Here is a 19,562-nt window from a genome sequence, read left to right on the forward strand (position 1 = left end):
GGGGATATACTGTATGGTGACTAACATAATATAATAAAAAATCATTAATTAAAAAAAATAAAAAGAAAAATAAAATAAAAAGAAAAGGAGGACTCAATGGTTAACTTCAAGAAAGGCTGCAACTTTTAACTTTTTTTTAAATTCATAAATGGACAAAAGCCAGAAGAGACCAAACTATTTGCATTATATCAAAATAAAACTGTTTTACAGATTTAATATAAACAATGATGCAAATAGAGCAAAAACCATTCACTAAAAAGGAAAAAGACTTCATTGAATACATATGTTCTGAACTGAACCGTCTAGTTAATGTCATTCTCTTAACTATGACCACCATTATTTCCACTTCGAAAGTCATTCTTATCTCCATGGCCTTCTGAAGATATGTTTCCCCCTAGACTAAAATACAAGTATCCCCCACTTTTCAAAAGTTTGCATTACACCATCTCGCTTTTATGAAAAATGGCAAAAAGTGAAAACAGCGGTCAGCATTTGTTTCACAGCAAGCTGTTACAGAGGCAGTGCGCACCCTAAGCAGTTAGAGTGGCACCACCAGGGGCGCCTGGGTGGCACAGTGGTTAAGCGTCTGCCTTCGGCTCAGGGCGTGATCCCAGCGTTATGGGATCAAGCCCCACATCAGGCTCCTCCGCTATGAGCCTGCTTCTTCCTCTCCCACTCCCCCTGCTTGTGTTCCCTCTCTCGCTGGCTGTCACTATCTCTGTCAAATAAATAAATAAAATCGTTTAAAAAAAAAAAAAAGAATGGCACCACCAAGCTCCTTCCCTTGAACTACACTCAGCATCAAGGCACCCTAACTTTGAACTGTGTCTGTGACCATCTGTACTTTACCTCAATTTATTTCTTGCATCCATTAACAAAACGTGTTTCAGGGTATCAGAAAAACCTGAGACAGCTTATTTCTTGGGTCTGGGAATGTGCAACAGTTTTTCCATATCAATAATTGGTAACCACTTCTTTGCTCTACGCCATTTCAGCTTACAGAAGGTTTCATAGTAATGCTCTACTTTCATATAAGAGAGGGGAACCTGCATATGCATACATGTATCTTAAAAGTTAATTGTTTTCTTCTTAATGTGATGTATTTTCAAACATATATCAATTTATTTTACACACAAAGAAAAAGAAACATAAAGAAAAGATGGAGCTGTACAGAGAAGAAAGATGAATGAAAACTATATCATGAAAAAGCAATTTACTCATTCTTAAAAGAACATTCTTGGCAGAATCCTAGGCTGCATCATTGGACCAAACATCTGAAGATCTTGTATATTCTGCCATCTGAGAGCAAGCATCCTTTTTTTTTTTTTTTAAATCCAAATTTTAAAGTGTGCTATTTATTTCATACTCCAGTCAAATATAATAACAACAGTATCATTACTATTATTGCTTATACTTCTAGTCACAAAAACCAGACGTTGATTGCAACATGATTTGACAACAGATCCTTCCTTCCTGTTTAATACAGCACTTATTCTTTTTTTTTTTTTAAAGATTTTTATTTATTTATTTGACAGAGATAGAGACAGCCAGCGAGAGGGAACACAAGCAGGGGGAGTGGGCGAGGAAGAAGCAGGCTCATAACAGAGGAGCCTGATGTGGGGCTCGATCCCATAACGCCGGGATCACGCCCTGAGCCGAAGGCAGACGCTTAACTGCTGTGCCACCCAGGCGCCCCAATACAGCACTTATTCTTTACCTTTTTTACCCGCAAGTGGATATTCACATGCCTCAAACAGTTGATTTCATGTGATTACCTGTTAAATAGTATCTGACAAAATATGGGTTCGGTGACTTAGGTACAATAATTACTAAAGGTATTCTTACCTAAACATCTTTATACAGTTTTAAGAAATAATTTTTTTAATGTCTGAGGTAATAAGCATTTACTAATCATTTAACAAGAGCAAGCTTTCCCCTTTTTCCAAAGTAAAGTTTAAATCCTTAAAAAGGGAGAAAAAGGAAGGGTAAAAAATGTCTGGGTCATCAACATCTCTGGTCCCGTCTTTGCCACAATATCAGTTTATTCATTTTTTTAATCAATGTAGCTACGTTAGAAAAACTCTTCTCCATTAATATACATTTTCTTGCCTTTTTTAAAAAAAAGATTTATTTATTTGAGAGCATGAGCAAGAGAGAGAGAGAGCACAAGCGGGGAGGTGGGGCAGAGAGAGAAGCAGACCCCCCTGAGCAGAGCAGGGAGCCCGATGTGGGACTCGATCCCAGGATCCTGGGATCATGACCTGAGCCAAAGGCAGATGCTTAACCGACTGAGCCATCCAGGAATCCCATTTTCTTGCCTTTAAAAGATCGAAATCTGTGGATAATTTAATCTTCTTGGTAGTTCATCAGTCCTGATCAATACAACTCATTCAAGGTTGGACTGTAAACTATGTGGCCAATTTCATTAGAAAAAGTTAAGTCCCACAGTTTTATAGCTCCTGACAACTCCTACCTAGTCTTCTCACCTAATATGGAGAATTCTAGTTTCTCTTCTCTGTCTTTTGCCCATTTATGAATGTACTCTTGCCTGGCACCAATAAAATGTACTAAACTTTGCTATAGAATATGTTATTTAAGATTAAACAGAAGTTCTCTGCCTAAGAAGAAAGGGGCCAAAAGGAACGTTATCTTCTAGATAAAATTTTATGTTGGTAGCCATAGCAATGAGTCTTGAAACTGTTTTCAGTAGATATACATGTGGATTTCTGATGCTCTGCATATGTCTATTTATTTTAACATGCCAAAATCTATTTTAATAAACACAAGAATCTATATATAGTAATACACACAAGAAAATTAGTTGTCCAAGTCTCACATGGAAAATAGGTTTATCACTTCGATCATACTTCTTGTTCTTTTAAAAAAGTCAATAAAGCAAAAATTTTAGTACCTCTTAAAAATTGTTGGAAATTAACCCATATTATTTATTTTTATCCTCTTTCGAGAACAGAAACCAATCTAGAGGGGTGCCTGGGTGGCACAGCGGTTAAGCGTCTGCCTTCGGCTCAGGGCGTGATCCCGGCGTTATGGGATCGAGCCCCACATCAGGCTCCTCCGCTATTAGCCTGCTTCTTCCTCTCCCACTCCCCCTGCTTGTGTTCCCTCTCTCGCTGGCTGTCTCTAGCTCTGTCGAATAAATAAATAAAATCTTAAAAAAAAAAAAAAAAGAAACCAATCTAGATAAAGTAGCCAACATAGTATCATAAAAATATTATTGCCATAGATAATTTACTAATAGGTAAATAATAAGTAAAATTTTAGTACACTGGCCATTGAACACAGGTGATACATTAAATCATTTTAAAAGATGTATCAGCTGTATTAAATGCTCATAGAAAAATAGCCAGCTTAAAGATTTTTTTAAACAACAATTTCCAAAGATTTATGGACTGCTTAAAGCCTACCCATAATTAAAATATCATTGTATTGTGATCAGGATAAGCGAATCAATACTAATTTATACAAATTAAACTTTTTCCACGTCCTTACTAGCTGAACGAAAATTCACATAACCTAACACTTGTGATGAGATTAGTATTTATATCATTAATCATTCAATAAAAAAAGCCTCATTTCAACACAGGGGCATAGTCACAAACATTTATGTTCCCCTCATTTTTTATTCTTAGTAAAGGCAAGGAACTTCCCATTTTATTTTGATGAGTATTTCTCCCCATTACTTTTGTCACAACATCTTCCTGTATCTATTACTGAAGCATTTTGTCTAAGATCAGTGATGTCTGAATTACCAGAACAGCATATTTTCTTAAAAGATTTTATTTTTAAGTAATCTCTACACCCCATGTGGGGCTTGAATTTACAACCCCAAGATCACGAGTCGAATGCACTTCCAACTGAGCCAGCCAGGTGCCCCCAAACCTGTGTGTTATTTTTAAAATTTGCCAAATTACTCTTTCCCTTTCTCACTAATTACACACAACTCAGCAACTTCTCTTTTTAGCACACACTTAAAAATATTTATTGCCAACCGCACCAAATCTAAGTCACAGAAGGTTAAAACTGAGAAGGCATTTGGCTGAAGTCCAGGAATCCTAAATCCTGACCCCAATCTGCTTTACCCTGTTTGCCCCTCCACCCTCGCCCCCACCTTGAGCTCTCTAGGAAGGATATGAATAGAAGAAAAGGCCAGGCACCTACACACTGTTACTTAGAAGGCTTTTGTTACAAACTTCAAAGTGCCTTGAACTAGGCCAGTCCAGGTGGAAGGGCTCACCAAGCCCAGAATCAGTATCACTTGGATAGCATTTGCTGCCTTTCCTCTTGTCAGCCTATGTACAAATCTCAGCCAATAGAGATAGTCAGTCTAGCAACATATGAAGAAAAACTAAGCCAGTGGAAACATTCCGCTCAGAAACCTACTTAGCTCTGAATACCACAACAAAACTAAAAAAAAAAAAAAAAACTAAAAAAAAAAAACTAAAAAAAATAAAAAGCAAAGAAGAATGAGGGAAGCCAAACAGCATGATAATGCTAAAGAGAAAGGGGCAAGGCATTCCAGGACAGAGAATTGAAAGAGTAATTATGTTACCATTTATGGTAAGATTATAGGCAGAGAAACTAGAATTCTTTAATGTAATATAAATCAAATAAGCAATCAGAAGTTGTAAACAAAGAAAACAGGGGCAACTTGGTGGAACCAAATAAAAAAGTCCAAAAGGAGGGCATATGCTTGAATGTTTAAGATTAAAGAGCACAGGCTTTTGAATTCCAATCCTGGGTCTACCACTCTTTAGCTCAGTGATCATGAATGAAATCCTTAATCTTTCCAAATCTGTTTCTCCACCTGTGTATCAGTAACATCAAAGGGATTTTGTTTGGCACATGGGAAAAGCTCAATATCTGTTGGCTTTTTAAAGAATTAGTAAAACAACAAAAACTTGTCTTCTCTATAGTATTTAGATATTCTATTTCTTTAAATTTACCAGGGGGATGGGAAGTGGAAAGAGGGAGATCGTACTATACAAAAGGCTGCCAAGAAAGATTCAATAGTAAATAATGATGCCTGGGATTTGCATCAAAATAATTCAGTGGGAATAAAATACTGGCAATTAGTTGAGGTAGCTGGGATGTTCACTGTCTTACACTTTTTACTTTCGTGTATGTTTGAAATTTTCCAAAAGGAATGATTTTTTTTAAATTCCTTTCTTTTTAACATGGTTGAAAAAGTAAATAAGTTCTAGCATCCTTTCTACCTTTGATAAATCATGAATCTAAAAGACAAAAAGAGAGGACAACAGAAGTATAGAGACAAATGCCTACGAGTGACCTAGAAAATATGCCTACACTGATTGTGAGGAAGGGAAGTGTTCAGGCAGGAGACTACAAATTCCCATACAATAGAGATAATTAAAAAAATGAAAAACAAGCACATATCAAACTGAACATAAACATGTCTCAGTTTAACAAAGTCAACAATTTTCTCTTCTACATACATTGTACACTTATTTTTGAAATTCGTATAAACCAATATGTATTTATTTATTTACTTAAGTAATTACTACACCCAACGTGGGGCTCAAACTCATGAGCCCAAGATCAAGAGTCGCATGCTCCTCCAACTCAGCCAACCAGGCACCCCTAAACCAATAATTCTAAACATACTAGTAGAGCATGCTTCTTATGTTAAATTAGATGTGAATTCTGTTGTAAAATAAAATATATTTCACATTTTCACGCGTGGGATTTTCTTTCACCAAGCAAAATACACCCTATATATCCTTTTAAAATTAGCTTTTCTTCCCCTTCACATTATGAGTTTAGGAGAGGGAGAATAGGCCTTTACTCTCCGGAAACAAACCTCTAAAAAGCCAACTAGTAACAGAAACGTACACAATAATCATTTATTAATGATAATGATAAAATGACTCAGATTTATGAAAAGTAAGCCAACAGTGAAATCAAATAACGGTCACAGACTATCTAGTATTACTAATGAGAATGAAAATGCTCATCATACAACAGTTTTCCAACAATAGCAGCTCTCATGGGAAATAATATTGGTATTCACATCTTCTAACCTAAGTCTTGATGTGTTAGCATATTTAACAGAGGTGGAAAACTACTATGTAACTTCATACAGCAATTGCAGAAAATTAAATAAAAACTCTGCTTCTGGAAGAGTTCGGTTCTGTGTTTTACTTTTACCTGATAAGTTACATAAGTATTTCAAACATTAAAATATCATACAATTATTTCTGCGGATAAAAGGAAGCGCTTATGGTAAGGGAAATCCCCTGATTGCTTCAATAAGAGTTATTACTCAATGTTTCCCAACTGACCTATTATTTTTTAATACCCATCTTTATCTTTCTACATTCCTAAATAAAGGCAATAAAATAGTGTATGTAAAAGGGTTTTGGTTTTGTTTTTAAAGATTTTATTTATTTATTTGACACAGAGAGAGAGACAGCCAGAGAGAGAGGGAACACAAGCAGGGGGAGTGGGAGAGGAAGAAGCAGGCTCCAGAGGAGAAGCCCAATGTGGGGCTCAATCCCAGAACCCTGGGATCACGCCCCGAGCCGATGGCAGACGACGCTTAACGACTGGGCCACCCAGGCGCCCCGTAAAAGGGTTTTTCTTAAAATATAAAATGTGCTACGTAGATATAAGATGGTGACACCATTAATTTAAATTTTTCTAAAGCTTTCTATATGTCAAGTTTTGGAGAATTTGTTTATTCCCCTACCTTATTACACTTAACAAAAATCTTGTGGGACAAGTTTGTTTCTACATGATCCAGTTCAAACTTTGTTTAAAAAAAAAAAAAACAACTGTGATGCACTAACTCCTAATGAATTAGAAGTTATAAGAAATACTCCCTTACTTCAAATGGTAAAGTACACTTATAAAGTTTTGAATACAACTGAAAAACATAATTGAGGAAATTTTTTTTCTCTTTACTATAAAACATCTCAAACATATTAATTCTTGTTTCCAAATACCAAAACTTCAAATATAAGTCTACAAATTACTGTTACATACATTCTTTTTTCTTGTACCCATTCCCTTTGACTTATCCTGCTCTCATAATTCAAAAATACACATTACCCAAAACTGGATTGTAAGAACTTCATTATCATTTGGTCACGCAACAAAAACTGGCTTTACACACGTAACTTCCTTGGACTACATAACATTCAGAAAACTGATTAAGTGATAAATCAAAAGAATCCATATTTCTCTCTAACAAAAAATAAACATGTGGAACAAAAGGAAAAAAAAACAAGACAAAAAATCATTACAAGGTGCCAACCATACAGTCTTCTTAACACACCCCTCACAATCCATTAAGTAAAGGATTCTCAGACTAATTCTCCCACCTACCTCCTAAGATTCTCAATTTCATCCCTAAGACATCATTACACTTGACACTTTGGACACCAAATCTAACCAATGCAAAAACCCGAGAAACTCACTACTCACAAAATTCAAGTCTTTTAAAACAGTATAGTTTAGCACCAGAAAATAAAATCATATAATAACTTTCAGTAAGTAAATATGAACTATCAAATATCTGAGTTTCATAAAATGCAACCAAAAAATACAATCTCAAATTTCAAAAATACTGCTATTGTTTAAATTTCTCTCACTACTCAAAAAAGTTTCAGACAAAATATCTATATAAAGGTATCCCTCTGTACCCAAACTTTTATTTACTATGCAAAACTGAAGCATAGGACAGATTTAAATAATGTGGTTTACCACATTATCTGAACTTGATTTATGAACCCTCACCATAGAAAGGCAGGAATTTTGAAGATTTGGGTAGCAAAGTATATATATCTGTGTTATGACACAACTTCATCAAATAACCAACAATACTGGGGTCCCTGGTGACGCAGTCAGTAGAGTGTGCAACTCTTGATCTTGGGGTCATGAGTTTAAGCCCTACGATGGGTGGAGAGATTACTTAAAAAACAAAACAAAACAACACAAAGGCACCTGGGTGGGCTCAGTGGGTTAACCTTCCAACTCTTGGTTTTGGCTCAGGTCATGATCTCAGAGTTGTGAGATCAAGCCCCACCTGGGGCTCCATGCTCATCACAGAGTCTGAGATTCTCTCCCTCTCCCCACCTGTGCTCTCTCTAAAATACATAAAATATTTTTAAAAACCACAATTTTAATAATTCATATTTTATGAATTAGGGATATTAAAGCCAGCCTTTCCTGAGTAATTCTAGTTCTCTCCTATCAATCCACTACTATATACATTATTCCCTTTACAAGGTATTTTGAAGTTTCCTTCTGATCTGTAATTATTTTTAAATTGAGAGTATGAGAAAAAATATTTGTGAATCATACACCGATGTGGGTCCAGTAACCAGAATATACTCTTACATCTCAACAATAAAAAGACAAATAACTCAATTTTAAAATGAGTTAGGGATCTGAATACACATTTCTCCAAAGATGATACACAAATGGCCAATAAGCATGTGAAAAAATGCTCAACATAACTGGTCATTAGGGAAATGCAAATAAAAACCACAATGAGATACCACTTCAGACCTACCCACTAAAATAATAATCAAAAAAACAAGACAATAACAAGTGTTGGTAAGGGGGTAGAGAAAAGGGAATCCTTATACACTGATGGTGAGAATATAAAATACTGCAGCTGCTTTGGAAAACAATTTAGCAGTTTCTCAAAAAGTTAAAACAGTTATCATGTGACCCAGCAATTTCACTCTTAGGTACATACCCAAGAAAAGGGAAAACAAACGTTCATAGCAACATAATTCACAATAGGCAAAAAGGGGAAACAATCCAAATGCCCATCAACTGATGGATAAACAAAACATAGCATGTCTATACAATGCAAAATTATTTAGCCCTAGAAAACACTAAGTGCTGATACATACCACAACATGGATGAATCTTGAAAACATGCTAAGGCAGACACAAAACACCATATACTCTATGATTACATTTACATGAAATACGCTAGACTGACAAATCCACAGGAACAGAAAGCAGACTGGGGATGCCAATGGCTGGATCGCAGATGGAGTAGGAAATGACTGCTATTGAGTATGGGGTTTCTCTTTTGGGTAATGGAAGTGTTCTGGAATTATACAGTGATGTTTGAATAATGTAGTGAATAAACTAAAATCACTGAATTGTATATTTTAAAAGGCTGAATTTTACGGTATGTAAATTGTATTTCAAATGAGAAAAGAAAAAATTCAGGGTATGGACCACTGTACTTGGGACACTTCCTGCATACAAGAGAGAATAAAATGAGCTAATAGTTCACACTGGAATTATCCCCCAAACAATGTGCAACTGTAAGGAGTAGTAAAACAATTTTTTAAATATTCACAAATATAGTCGATAATTTGGAGGGTAGTGATGGGAAGTTTTTAACCTGAAACTACAAAAACAGCTTTGTTTACTCACATCTACCCAATACCCAGATTCCATACAGCAGATGAGTAGACATAAAGGAATTAAGAAGAGAGACATTCTGAGGCATATCAAAAAAATCAAACCCCTTTGCTGAGCTTCACAGCCAGTTTGCAAACCAGGAAAGAAAACCAACCTCATTATTTAACATATACTTTTATTTGCCATAAAAGATACTTTTCGACTGTTTCCAAATACCAAATGAGACCTCTAAGGATGAAAATTTGTCAGTACTAATGATGTTCAAAGAATACATATGCCACTGATTTTAGGCAATTCCAAAAATAGGTTTTGTGCAATGGAATATAGTATAGCCTCCAGTGAGTTTACTTAAAAGAGACACTGTTTTGGATAACAACATCATTCCTGTCAAGATGATTTAAAAACAATGTGTGTCATTGTTGAGTTCCACAATGAAATCATCAAATAAAGGAAACACTCCTCCCCAGAGCTAAGGAGAGAAATGCACTGTAAGCCCCAAGGTGGCTAACAAAGAGACCCCACTTTTTAACCTGCATTAGAAAATCTTACAACCTATCTTTGCAAACCTATCATCTATATATCCCCTACATAAATCATGGCCTGCAGTTTAAACAGACTTAAACAGTTTCAACTCATTCCTGTCCTTTGCCACTTTTGTTTCTCACGACAGGAATGCCTCTTCCGTACTGATCAAAATGAAGCAAAAATCTGCCACCTTCTTCACGAAGTCTTCCTACATCACTTCAAAAGAGATCTTTCACTTCTAAACACCCCTAGCACTTGCTTGCACCACAGTATGGCACATTTTGCCTTATACACTATATCTTCTCTAAGTACTAAAAGTTCCTGAAGGTTAGGGTAGCTTCCCCTTTTGTCTGCCCACAGTGCCAGGTACAAATTTACATGAAGTACTTATCTAACTGCCTTTCATCTCTAAAAACAACACTAATACAAATAGCTAAGTAATTAGGTGGGTGCTCAGAAGTGCAAGTCCCCATAGACACTGAACACCTAATTCTCACTCTGAAAGAAATTACAGGCCATCGAGTACAGCCCATAAGGCTAAAAAAATAGCATTATTCAGATGCTTCCTAGAATTGCTCTGGCTACAAGCACATTTGAGGGAATAAGGGCAATTCGAAATAAGTCTGTGTAAGTCAAAAAGACTTCCTGTGCTCTCCTTTTTCAGCCAAGTTGAGTAAGCTGAAATCAACACAACTTTCCCTACACTGGGAAGAGCTTTTTGAGAATACAGCAAGGATGAGGAGCAGCCAAGCAATAGGTTACATCACACCAAGCAGCAGAGAAAAACCTCCATCCTCCTGGAATATGGACTGCCATAGTCCCAGAGGACACCTCCATAATCACCTGGGTACCAAATATCCATCTTGATCATAATCACTGTCTGAAAGTGCTACTGACTCCAATTCAACTAAAACATAATAATGGAAACACAAACACCTCCACAATCCTGATGCACCCACCACCACACAGTCCCCCCAAAATAGGAGAATTAGATTTTGGAAATAAACGAGAATTCATTTTTACTCCGAAGACTGCTATAAATTAAATATCATTTAGAAACCAAATGACCCTAAAGTAGTAAGATAATCAGTCAACAGAATCAAATAGAAGGTTAACTGTTCAGAACCAATCTCATTAAAATAAACGAGGAAACGTTTGCTAGTGACAAACAACATAGTTGCCTTTTCCATTATATGAGAATCACTGCTAGCCTTTTTAAGTATAGAAAGTTAACATTACTATTGATTTACTTAGAACTCTCCTCTTAAAGAAATTATACATAAGAAAAAATACGAAACCCAATTGATTTTAGCTGTGAGACTATCAACTATGTTATTACTGCTCTGCACTCTGGACTTAAGTATCTCCTGAACTTTACTACCTTCAAAGTGGAAATTTGGAGTTAAAAGTATGCTTTAAGGAAACTGATGACCAGATTAAAACCCCCCTTCAAAAAACGAATCAAAATTTGATATTCAGTTCAGTTATTTACAGAATTTCGTTAGTCATTAAGGGAAAAGAAAAAAAAAACCACAACCTTGTCAAGCAGCACGAAGTAACCACTAACACTAGCAGTGACTGATAAAATGGGGGCCTGAGGCAGAAGGCAAGGATTCAAAGCAAACAAAATTAGAATAAGATAAACAACTCATTAAAACCATCTAAAGTAACAGTAACTTATGAAACCTACAGGGTTATAGTCAATTTCAAAACCTTTTAAAAAACTAAAAAGCCCTACCAAAAAAACTAATCTCGAAAAAAGTGAAACAAATACAAGACTAAAAATTCTTCAAAATAATTTCAGGATTTTATACTCGTAATTCTGAAAACATTAATTTCACACTTCTCAAAACCTGCATGCCTTCGTGAACTCTTTCATATGATGGTTAAAACTAATTATTCAAAAAGAGCTTAATCTGATGTAACATCTTAGCAAATGTAGGATAGATTTGAAAAAATACAAGCAAAGACAAGAGTAAATGATAACTGATACCCAAAGGCTTTCTGGAGGGCAGAGCTGGGCTTGGATTGGCAGGAGGGAAATTTTAAAATTTATCTACAAGTCACCTTACACGAAAAAATTTATTCGTGTCTTTATTACTCACACAAGCATGTTTTAAGAATGTACTTTTAACCTGTGGACAACCAAAGTTATAGGAGATACCTTAAAGCATTGTTGCCTATTTTAATTTTGATGTTACAGTCTAAATCCTTAACAAAATTCACACAGATCTTCATAATGAAACACTGCAGAAATGGAAAGGCTTATATTCTGTAGGTAAAGGTTACCTTACGTCTCACTTATTTAAAGTTTCAGTTTTGCTTTTTAATCTATTACAGAAAACATCTCTTGAGGGACATTGTAAAGGGCATACCCTCCTGTCAAGCCAGAAAGCTCAAACACAAAGACACTGAGCTAACCAAGTGCTGTAATTCTTCCAAACTGAGCCTCTCCACACCCCCTCCACCCTTCCCCCCAACAGATATGTCTATTAAATCAGTGTCTGTTCTCCCCCTCGCACAACAAAGAGAACTTCTCACCGCATGAAATTGCCGCTGAATGGACACCAGAAAGCAGGATTTGCATAATTCCTTCCAACGAAACCCTGTCGGGAAGGAGGGGATGAGGGGCCCAAGCGTACGGATAGAATCTCCTAGATTCTGCTGGGGAAGACCTGGTTCCCAAGAATATTCCCCACGGGGGGAGAAGGGGGAAAGGGGCTGGAATTCTGCGCCTCCCCGAAGACTGGGCCTGGGGGACGGAGGAGCACGAGAAAGCATTTTCCCCCACAGCAGCAGCACTGAAGCAAAGATGGGGAAATAACAATGCTGGAGGACAGGAGAGTCAGACACAAGGATGGACTGGGGCTAGGGGGCGGCGGGCGGAGCGGAGACACCACACGGGCCACTTACTTTTTGGAGGGGGGTTAAATATATGAGTTAAGCCCTTATGGTCCCGCCGGCCGCCGCACAGAGGGAAACGGGACCTTGGGAGAGAAAAACAGACAAAACACACAGTGTGAGAGGCGCAGCTCGGCCGCCCGGCCCCTCCCGGGGCGCCCCCGTCCACACTCCCTCCTGCCCGTGAAGAAAAAGCCACCCGAGGCCCGGGAGGCTGGGGGGGGGGGCGAGACTCTCGGCGAGGCGGCGGCTCCAGCAAACCCCCCGGGAGGGGACAAGAGCGACCCCCCGCTCCGGCTTCTCGGTAGGACCCAGTTCCACCCCCCTTCCTCCCCGCCGCGCACACACCGAACACAAATACACACACACCGACCCAAGCGTCGAGGATTAACTCCCCGGCCGCCGCCGCCGCCGCCCGCAGAGGAAGTGCAGCCGCTGCCCCCCGCGGCCATGACACCCTACTTGGCTCGGTCAGGCGGACCCGGGGCCTGTGACAGCTCCGGCTCCCTCCGCCCCCATCTCCACCTCACGCCTCGCACACGCCCGAGCGCCGGGCGCCCGCCCGCCCGCCGCCGCGCGTGCACGCGGGGACTGGGGCGCGCGCCGCGGCGCGTGGGGGGAGGGGAGGCACGGGAGGGGGAAGGCGCCGGACAGAGCGGAGGAGGGGGCTGAGCACGCCCCCCAGCCCCGCCCCGTGCCCGGCTCCGCGGAACCGGAGGCGGCGTCCCCGGTCAAGTGGCAGCGCCGCGGGACGAGTCTCCACAATAAGCCGGCGGCGGCGCCAGGCCGCCGGGCGGGGAGGGGAGAAACGGGGAAAGGAAGGGGGGAAACGGGGAAAGGAAGGGGCACGCGCTCCCGCCCGAGAGCCCGCCCCGGGAAGACGCGCGGAGGGGAGGGGCCGACGCGCGTGCTCAGGCCCGAGCCGGGGAGAGCCCGCCCGGAGGTCGCGCGCGCCCGCACTCCGGGGGGTGGGGGAGGGGGACGCTCGAGCCAAAGAGGGCGGGCGGGCCGGAGCAGCAATTCCCTCTGCCCGGCTCCCTCCCTTGTCCGGGTCAGCCGGTGGCGGGGCGGCCCAAGGGCCGGAAGCGGCCGGGGGAGAGTCTCACCTACACAGTGAATGAGCTTGTGGCGCCACGAGTCCAGTTCTTGCCGAAAGCCGCGTCTCTCAACGGAGCATTGCTGCCGCCTACACACCCTCGCCATCTTCTGCCGCCCGCCCGGCCCTGCCTCCGCCGCGGCCCCGCGCACGCCCAGCCGCGTCGCCCGGGGCCGCGCACGCACCCGCGGCCTGGGCGTCGCGCCTCCCGCCGGGGGCGGTGCGGGGGCAGGGCCGGCCTCACCTCGAGGTGTCCCAGGCGTGTTCGCGGGGGCTGCCTGGGCGCGCGCGGACCCCGCGCTCACCGCGGAGCGGCCGTCCGACTGCTGTACCCGCGTTTCTTGGCCGCAGCCACCGCCACCTCTGGCCGCCGGGAAGGCGCCTTCGCGGGGCTGGAGCTCGCCCCGACCCCAGATCCTGCGCCGCTTTCGCAGTGTGCCCCAAGGCCACCGCTGCCCCTACCTCTCCCTTCCCGGGACTTTTTGTTTCTTAAACTAGCCCCATTTATCTCTTCTAACCTGCCTATTGCCCCACACCAACTGTTGCGAGTTCCGTGGTAACTGGTTCTCTGAACTTCTCAGCTGAAACTGCTCCTTTCGGGAGCCTATTTAAGAAGCCGACTTAAGAATAAATGTCCAGATGCCCGTGGAGGCACTAAGCCCCGAAAGTTTTAAAAACTGAGAAGAATATAGTTTAAGTCATTGGAAGACACTGGAAGTCATTGGAAGACTTCGTAAACCCGTAAAAATTGAATCAAGCTTTTTAAATTATAAAACTAGGCGGATTTTACTAACAAGGCTGGATCACAGGCGAAATTCTCAAGGTGGCATATTCGGATCCGCTGTGTGTGTGTAGAAAGAGGTTTAAGAAAATTGTGCTAAAGGGAGAATGATATTTCAAAAGAAGGCTAAATTAACAATACTTAAAGCAGAGTGTTGGAAAATGGCATAATTCCATATTTCAGGTAAGACTGGAGAAATATTTTCAATGACGAAAGGGATTTTCAGGTGAAAACCTGGGGTAATTAAATAACCCTGCGTAGGGCACTGCCTGTTCCATTTAAACATTATTCTGAGCTTAATTACCTGACTGCTATTTGGGAAAGAAAGAGAAAAGAGAAAATGGAAGGAAAGGAGAAAGCAGGGGTGGGAGGGGGGGTACAGAATACAAAAGAAAAAATGGAAAATAGATCTCCCTTTAGTATGCTAGGGTTCTGGCCGCTTCCTCACCTTTGGGGTTTAAGTTTAAGGACGGTGCATTCCTGCTTTTAGATATTTAAATTTAAATGTGAAGAATTTTAATTACTGTAGTAGGTAAAACAAAGTCATTAAATACTTGCAGGCAAGAATCCCGTTGGTGTATTGATTTCTGTCTTTTCAAAGTAGTGGTCCTGGTCTCTCAACCAGGCACTTGTGGAATGCCCTGTCTAACCATAAAGAGATGGACTGGGTGGGCCTCTTGGGTAGAAGTGGTTTGAAATGTATGAGTAGGAAGGCACCTCTGCTCCCCAAATCTAACACCAATGATTAGAAGTTCATGATATTTCACCTGCTAAAGAGAACTGTCAAATGGACAAACTGTTAAGTCAGGAAGTGTTGAATTTCTGTGTACACAAAACTATCCTGAGTAGTGAGAGAAAAGGACAAACATGAAATGAAAGATTGCTGAGGACACCCACCCTGCACCTGTGATGGCGGGACAGCTTGTATCTTAAATATGAATCTCCTTTTCTTTGCCACTAGGTGGTAGGTTTGAGTCTTGTAGCTTTTAATCAAGTTTCCATGGGTTTTGAAAGAAGTATGCTTCATGAAGTTTCAAATAAATGAACAACATATAACTTTAAAATGAATTAATGGATGTGTTTTCCATTTACCCATAATCTGCTTGAAATGATCAAGCCAAGGGTAATACTTCCTCAACATAATCTCTTAAAGAGTCTCAGACATGTAGATTAAGAGGATCCTAGAGACTTAGAGATTGACTCTAATTTGAAGTATGGAATAACAAGCCCAGACAAGTAAAGTGACTTGGTTGCATAGCTGCTCAATAGAAAGAGGGCAACAAAAGCCAGAAGCCAGATTTCCCAGTTCCCAATTCAATGTTATTTCCATTACTCCAGTTTGAATTGCAATTATTGCTTCACTTATTTTAAATTGGGAACCAATATATAGTTGACCTGTCACAAAGGCTTACTTGGAAGGAAGGATGAGGGGACAATAGTAATAACTTTGATTTATTGAATATCTACTATATGTCTAACATTGCAACTTTATTTCATTCCATCTGAATAACAATGCCAAAAAGGAGGTATGATTTATACATACTTTTACATTTTCCAGATCAGAGATTCAAGACTCAGAGGAGTTAAGTGCCTTTGTCCAAGGCCACCAAGTTACCAAATGGCAAAACCAGAATTCTAAGATCTCTCTGAGTCCGAAACCCTCTAATTGTCCTGCAAGTAGAAGCAGGATTCTGCACACAGAGGATTCATGTAATTCCACGTGAGAGGTTATGTTCCATTGCACAGTTGAGCAGTTTGACAAAAATGTTGAACTCCTATCATGTGTCACACAGTGTCTTAGGCACTTAGGACACATAGATATCTAAAACATAATTTCTGACCGCTAACTCTTTTGGCTACCCTGGAATAGGATCCTAGCTGCAAGCTCTTTCCCATTCTGGGGAAGATCGAGCAATACAACACGGTGGCTAAGAGAGTAGATCTGAAGACACGGAGAGATTGATTAGAATCTTAGTTCCATCCATTAGAACCTGTGTGGCCTTGACAAATTAACTTTCCTGGTCATCAGTTTCCTCATGTGACAAAGAGGGTAATAGTCTACAAGATAGAGATTGTGTGAAGATGAAATGAAACAATCATGGACAGTGGCTGTCATATTGTTAGCATGAAATGACTATCAGTTCTCAGGGTTAGGCTCCCATCTGCTTGTCTAGCATGCAGGGTGACAGGAAACTACGATGCTTGTACAGTTCGGGATGAATATCTAACAGCGTGAAGAAATAACAGCAGTGACCTTGGCCTTTGAAAACAACATTCCCTAAGTTATGTTCTATAGTTCTTGCAATGGTCAGATGATAGGGAAAAACGGAGCTCAGAAAATGACGATCAGAGAGTGGGGATAGTCTCTGTGAACCATAGACTGGTTGGTCAGGATTATATCAAGCTTGCGTCTGATTAGTTGGAGGTGGCATATAATATGGGAAAGGACGTCAGAGAAATGGGAGGATGAAACGGATTGGAGCTTTTTAAGAAAGAAGTCTCCTGATGCAAGACTTGTTAAAAAAAAAACATGGTCAGCTTCTCATGAATTCCGATAAGTGACACTTTTAAAAGCACTCTTCATGGATTATGTCTTATTCCTTACAACAACCCAATCAAGCATCCCCATTTGATACCAGAGCACAGAGAGGCTAAGTAACTTGCCTAACTACAGGTTATGGTAGATTTGGATTCAAACCCAGGCAATCTGGGTGCCTGGGTGGCTCAGTCTGTGCCTTCAGCTCGGGTCTCGATCCCAGGCTCCTGGAATCAAACCCCAAGACTGGTTCCCTGCTTAGCAGGGAATCTGCTTCTCCCTCTGCCCCTCCCCCTGCTCATGTTTTTTCTCTCTCTCTCTTTCTCTCTCTCTCTCAAATACATAAATAAAATCTTTAAAAAAAAAAAAACAATCTGGATGCAGAGCCGGCTCTTTAATCTTCGCATTATTTTGCTTCCTGTACTGCAGGGAAAACGGGACCTGGAATTAGAGCCAAGACCTAGTGGGCAGAAGGGAAGCTGGGACACTTGGAACTGCTCCTGTAGGGGTTCTTCGTGCTTTAGTAAAAGACTTTCCAAGTTCCTCTCTTTTCAGTCTGCCTGTGTGCCCAGAAAACTTTATGGCTTTACTCTATGTTATGTGTGTAAATGACACTTTTTTTCTTTTAAAGTTGTTTTGAGATATATTTCACATACTATAAAATTCACCTGTCAGTGGTTTTTTAGTATATTTACAGGGTTGTGCAACCATCACCACAATCACTATTAGACCATTTTCATCAGCCCCAAAGAAACCCCATGTGTATTAGCAGTTACTCCCCATTTCTTCCTTTCCTCAAACCCTGGCAACAACGAATCTACTTTCTGTCTCTGAATTTTCTTCTTCTGGACATTTCAGGTAAATGGAATCATATAGCCGGTGGTCTTCTCTGACTGGTTGCTTTCACTGAGCACGATGTTTGCAAGGTTCATCTACACTGTAGTACGTATCAACACTTCCTTTTTATTGCCAAATAATATTTCATCATATAGATATACAGCATTTTGTTTATCCATTCCAATTGATGGACACTTGATCGATTTCATGTTTTAGCTATTATAGGTAATTCTGCAATGAATATTTGCAAACAAGTTTTTGTGTAAACATGTGTTTTTATGTTTGTTTTAAATATGAGTATGCATATGTATCCTACCTATTTTGAAATAGTTTCAAATTATAGAAAAGTTGCGAGAACACCTATATTCCCCTCACAAATCCCCCAATTGTTAATATCTTGCACATCTGCTTTTGCTCTCTATGTACCTGTATAGATGGTTTTGTTCTTGTTGTTGGGTCTTTTTATGAACAATCCGATAGAAAACTACAGACTTGACTCCTATCATCCCTAAATATCCAGTGTGAATGTCCATAAAGCAAAGACACTCTCCTTCATAACCACATATAACCCTCCCATCACATCAGAAGATCAACACTGATACAATACAGGCCCCATTACAATTTCACTCTCTGTTAACAATGACGTCTCTTTTCCTTTTCTGGTCCAGAATCCCATCCAGGAAGTTACACTGAATTTAACTGCGTGTATTCTCAGTCTTTTTGATTCTGGTACAATCCTCAGTCTTTTCTTGTTTTTTTTTTTTTTTATGATCTTGACAGTCCTGAAAAGAACGGGCCTCTCATTCTGTAGGGTGATCCTCAACTGGGTTTATGCAGTGTTCCTCATGACTAGACTCAGGCCATACACTGTGACAAGAAAACCACAGAAATGAGGCTGGGGTCTCTGGGCATCTCATCAAGGGCTCATGATGTCAATTAACTCTTCACATAATTGTGATGAAAATTTGCTCATCTGATCAAGTGGTTTTCTCCACCATAAAATCACCATTGTTTCCTTTGTACTTGATAAATATTTTGTAGGGAGATATTCTGAGATTATACCAACGTCCTGTCCCTCACCCTACCCACCAGCCTTAACATCCATGAATCGTTGCCTGAATCACTTGTCACAATGATGATGGTCAAAAAGTTATTTTCTTCATCGTTTCTTCTGTATTAACTAGTTTATATTTGAATATGAGTTTGTGCTCTTCCCCTTTTACTTATTGATTCATTACTTATGGACTCATCATTTCCTGTTTCATTCAGTGGGTTGTAATGGATTGCTGTAGTTATTGTCATCATCCCAGATTTGGCCAGTGAGAGTCACTTCAAGCTGACTTTTTTATCCTTTTGGCATACCCCCATCATTCTACAAACATTTTCCTCATTTTCTGGTACAGCTAGATGTTCTAGGCTCATTTTGTATTTTCTCTGCCTCAGCTCTAGAATGAGCC

At 40.2% G+C, this 19,562-nt stretch overlaps 1 protein-coding gene across 6 annotated transcripts in view; it reads right to left on the reverse strand.

Annotated features, from left to right (window-relative positions):
* The window catches only part of LCOR (ligand dependent nuclear receptor corepressor), a 134,204-nt gene extending 120,069 nt beyond the window's left edge, over positions 1-14,135 (reverse strand). Inside the window, exons 1-2 of one of the 6 annotated variants that reach the window (XM_045784975.2) lie at positions 13,966-14,135; positions 12,868-12,941 (exon numbers count right to left, since the gene is read on the reverse strand). Coding sequence is in view for 3 of the 6 variants with exons in the window: in XM_087862848.1 (XP_087718974.1) it covers positions 12,868-12,941; positions 13,225-13,307 (157 nt within the window). In the remaining 3 variants the exon portion in view is untranslated. Of the gene's footprint in view, positions 1-12,867; positions 12,942-13,224; positions 13,420-13,961 lie in introns of those variants that run through there. The other 5 variants (XM_087862846.1, XM_045784974.2, XM_087862848.1 and 2 more) reach the window with 5 other exon arrangements.
* Between the last annotated feature and the right edge of the window lie 5,427 nt (positions 14,136-19,562).

This window comes from Ursus americanus, chromosome 6 (assembly GCF_024610735.1).
Source record: "Ursus americanus isolate L20-20 chromosome 6, mUrsAme1.1.p, whole genome shotgun sequence".
NCBI lineage: Eukaryota > Metazoa > Chordata > Mammalia > Carnivora > Ursidae > Ursus > Ursus americanus.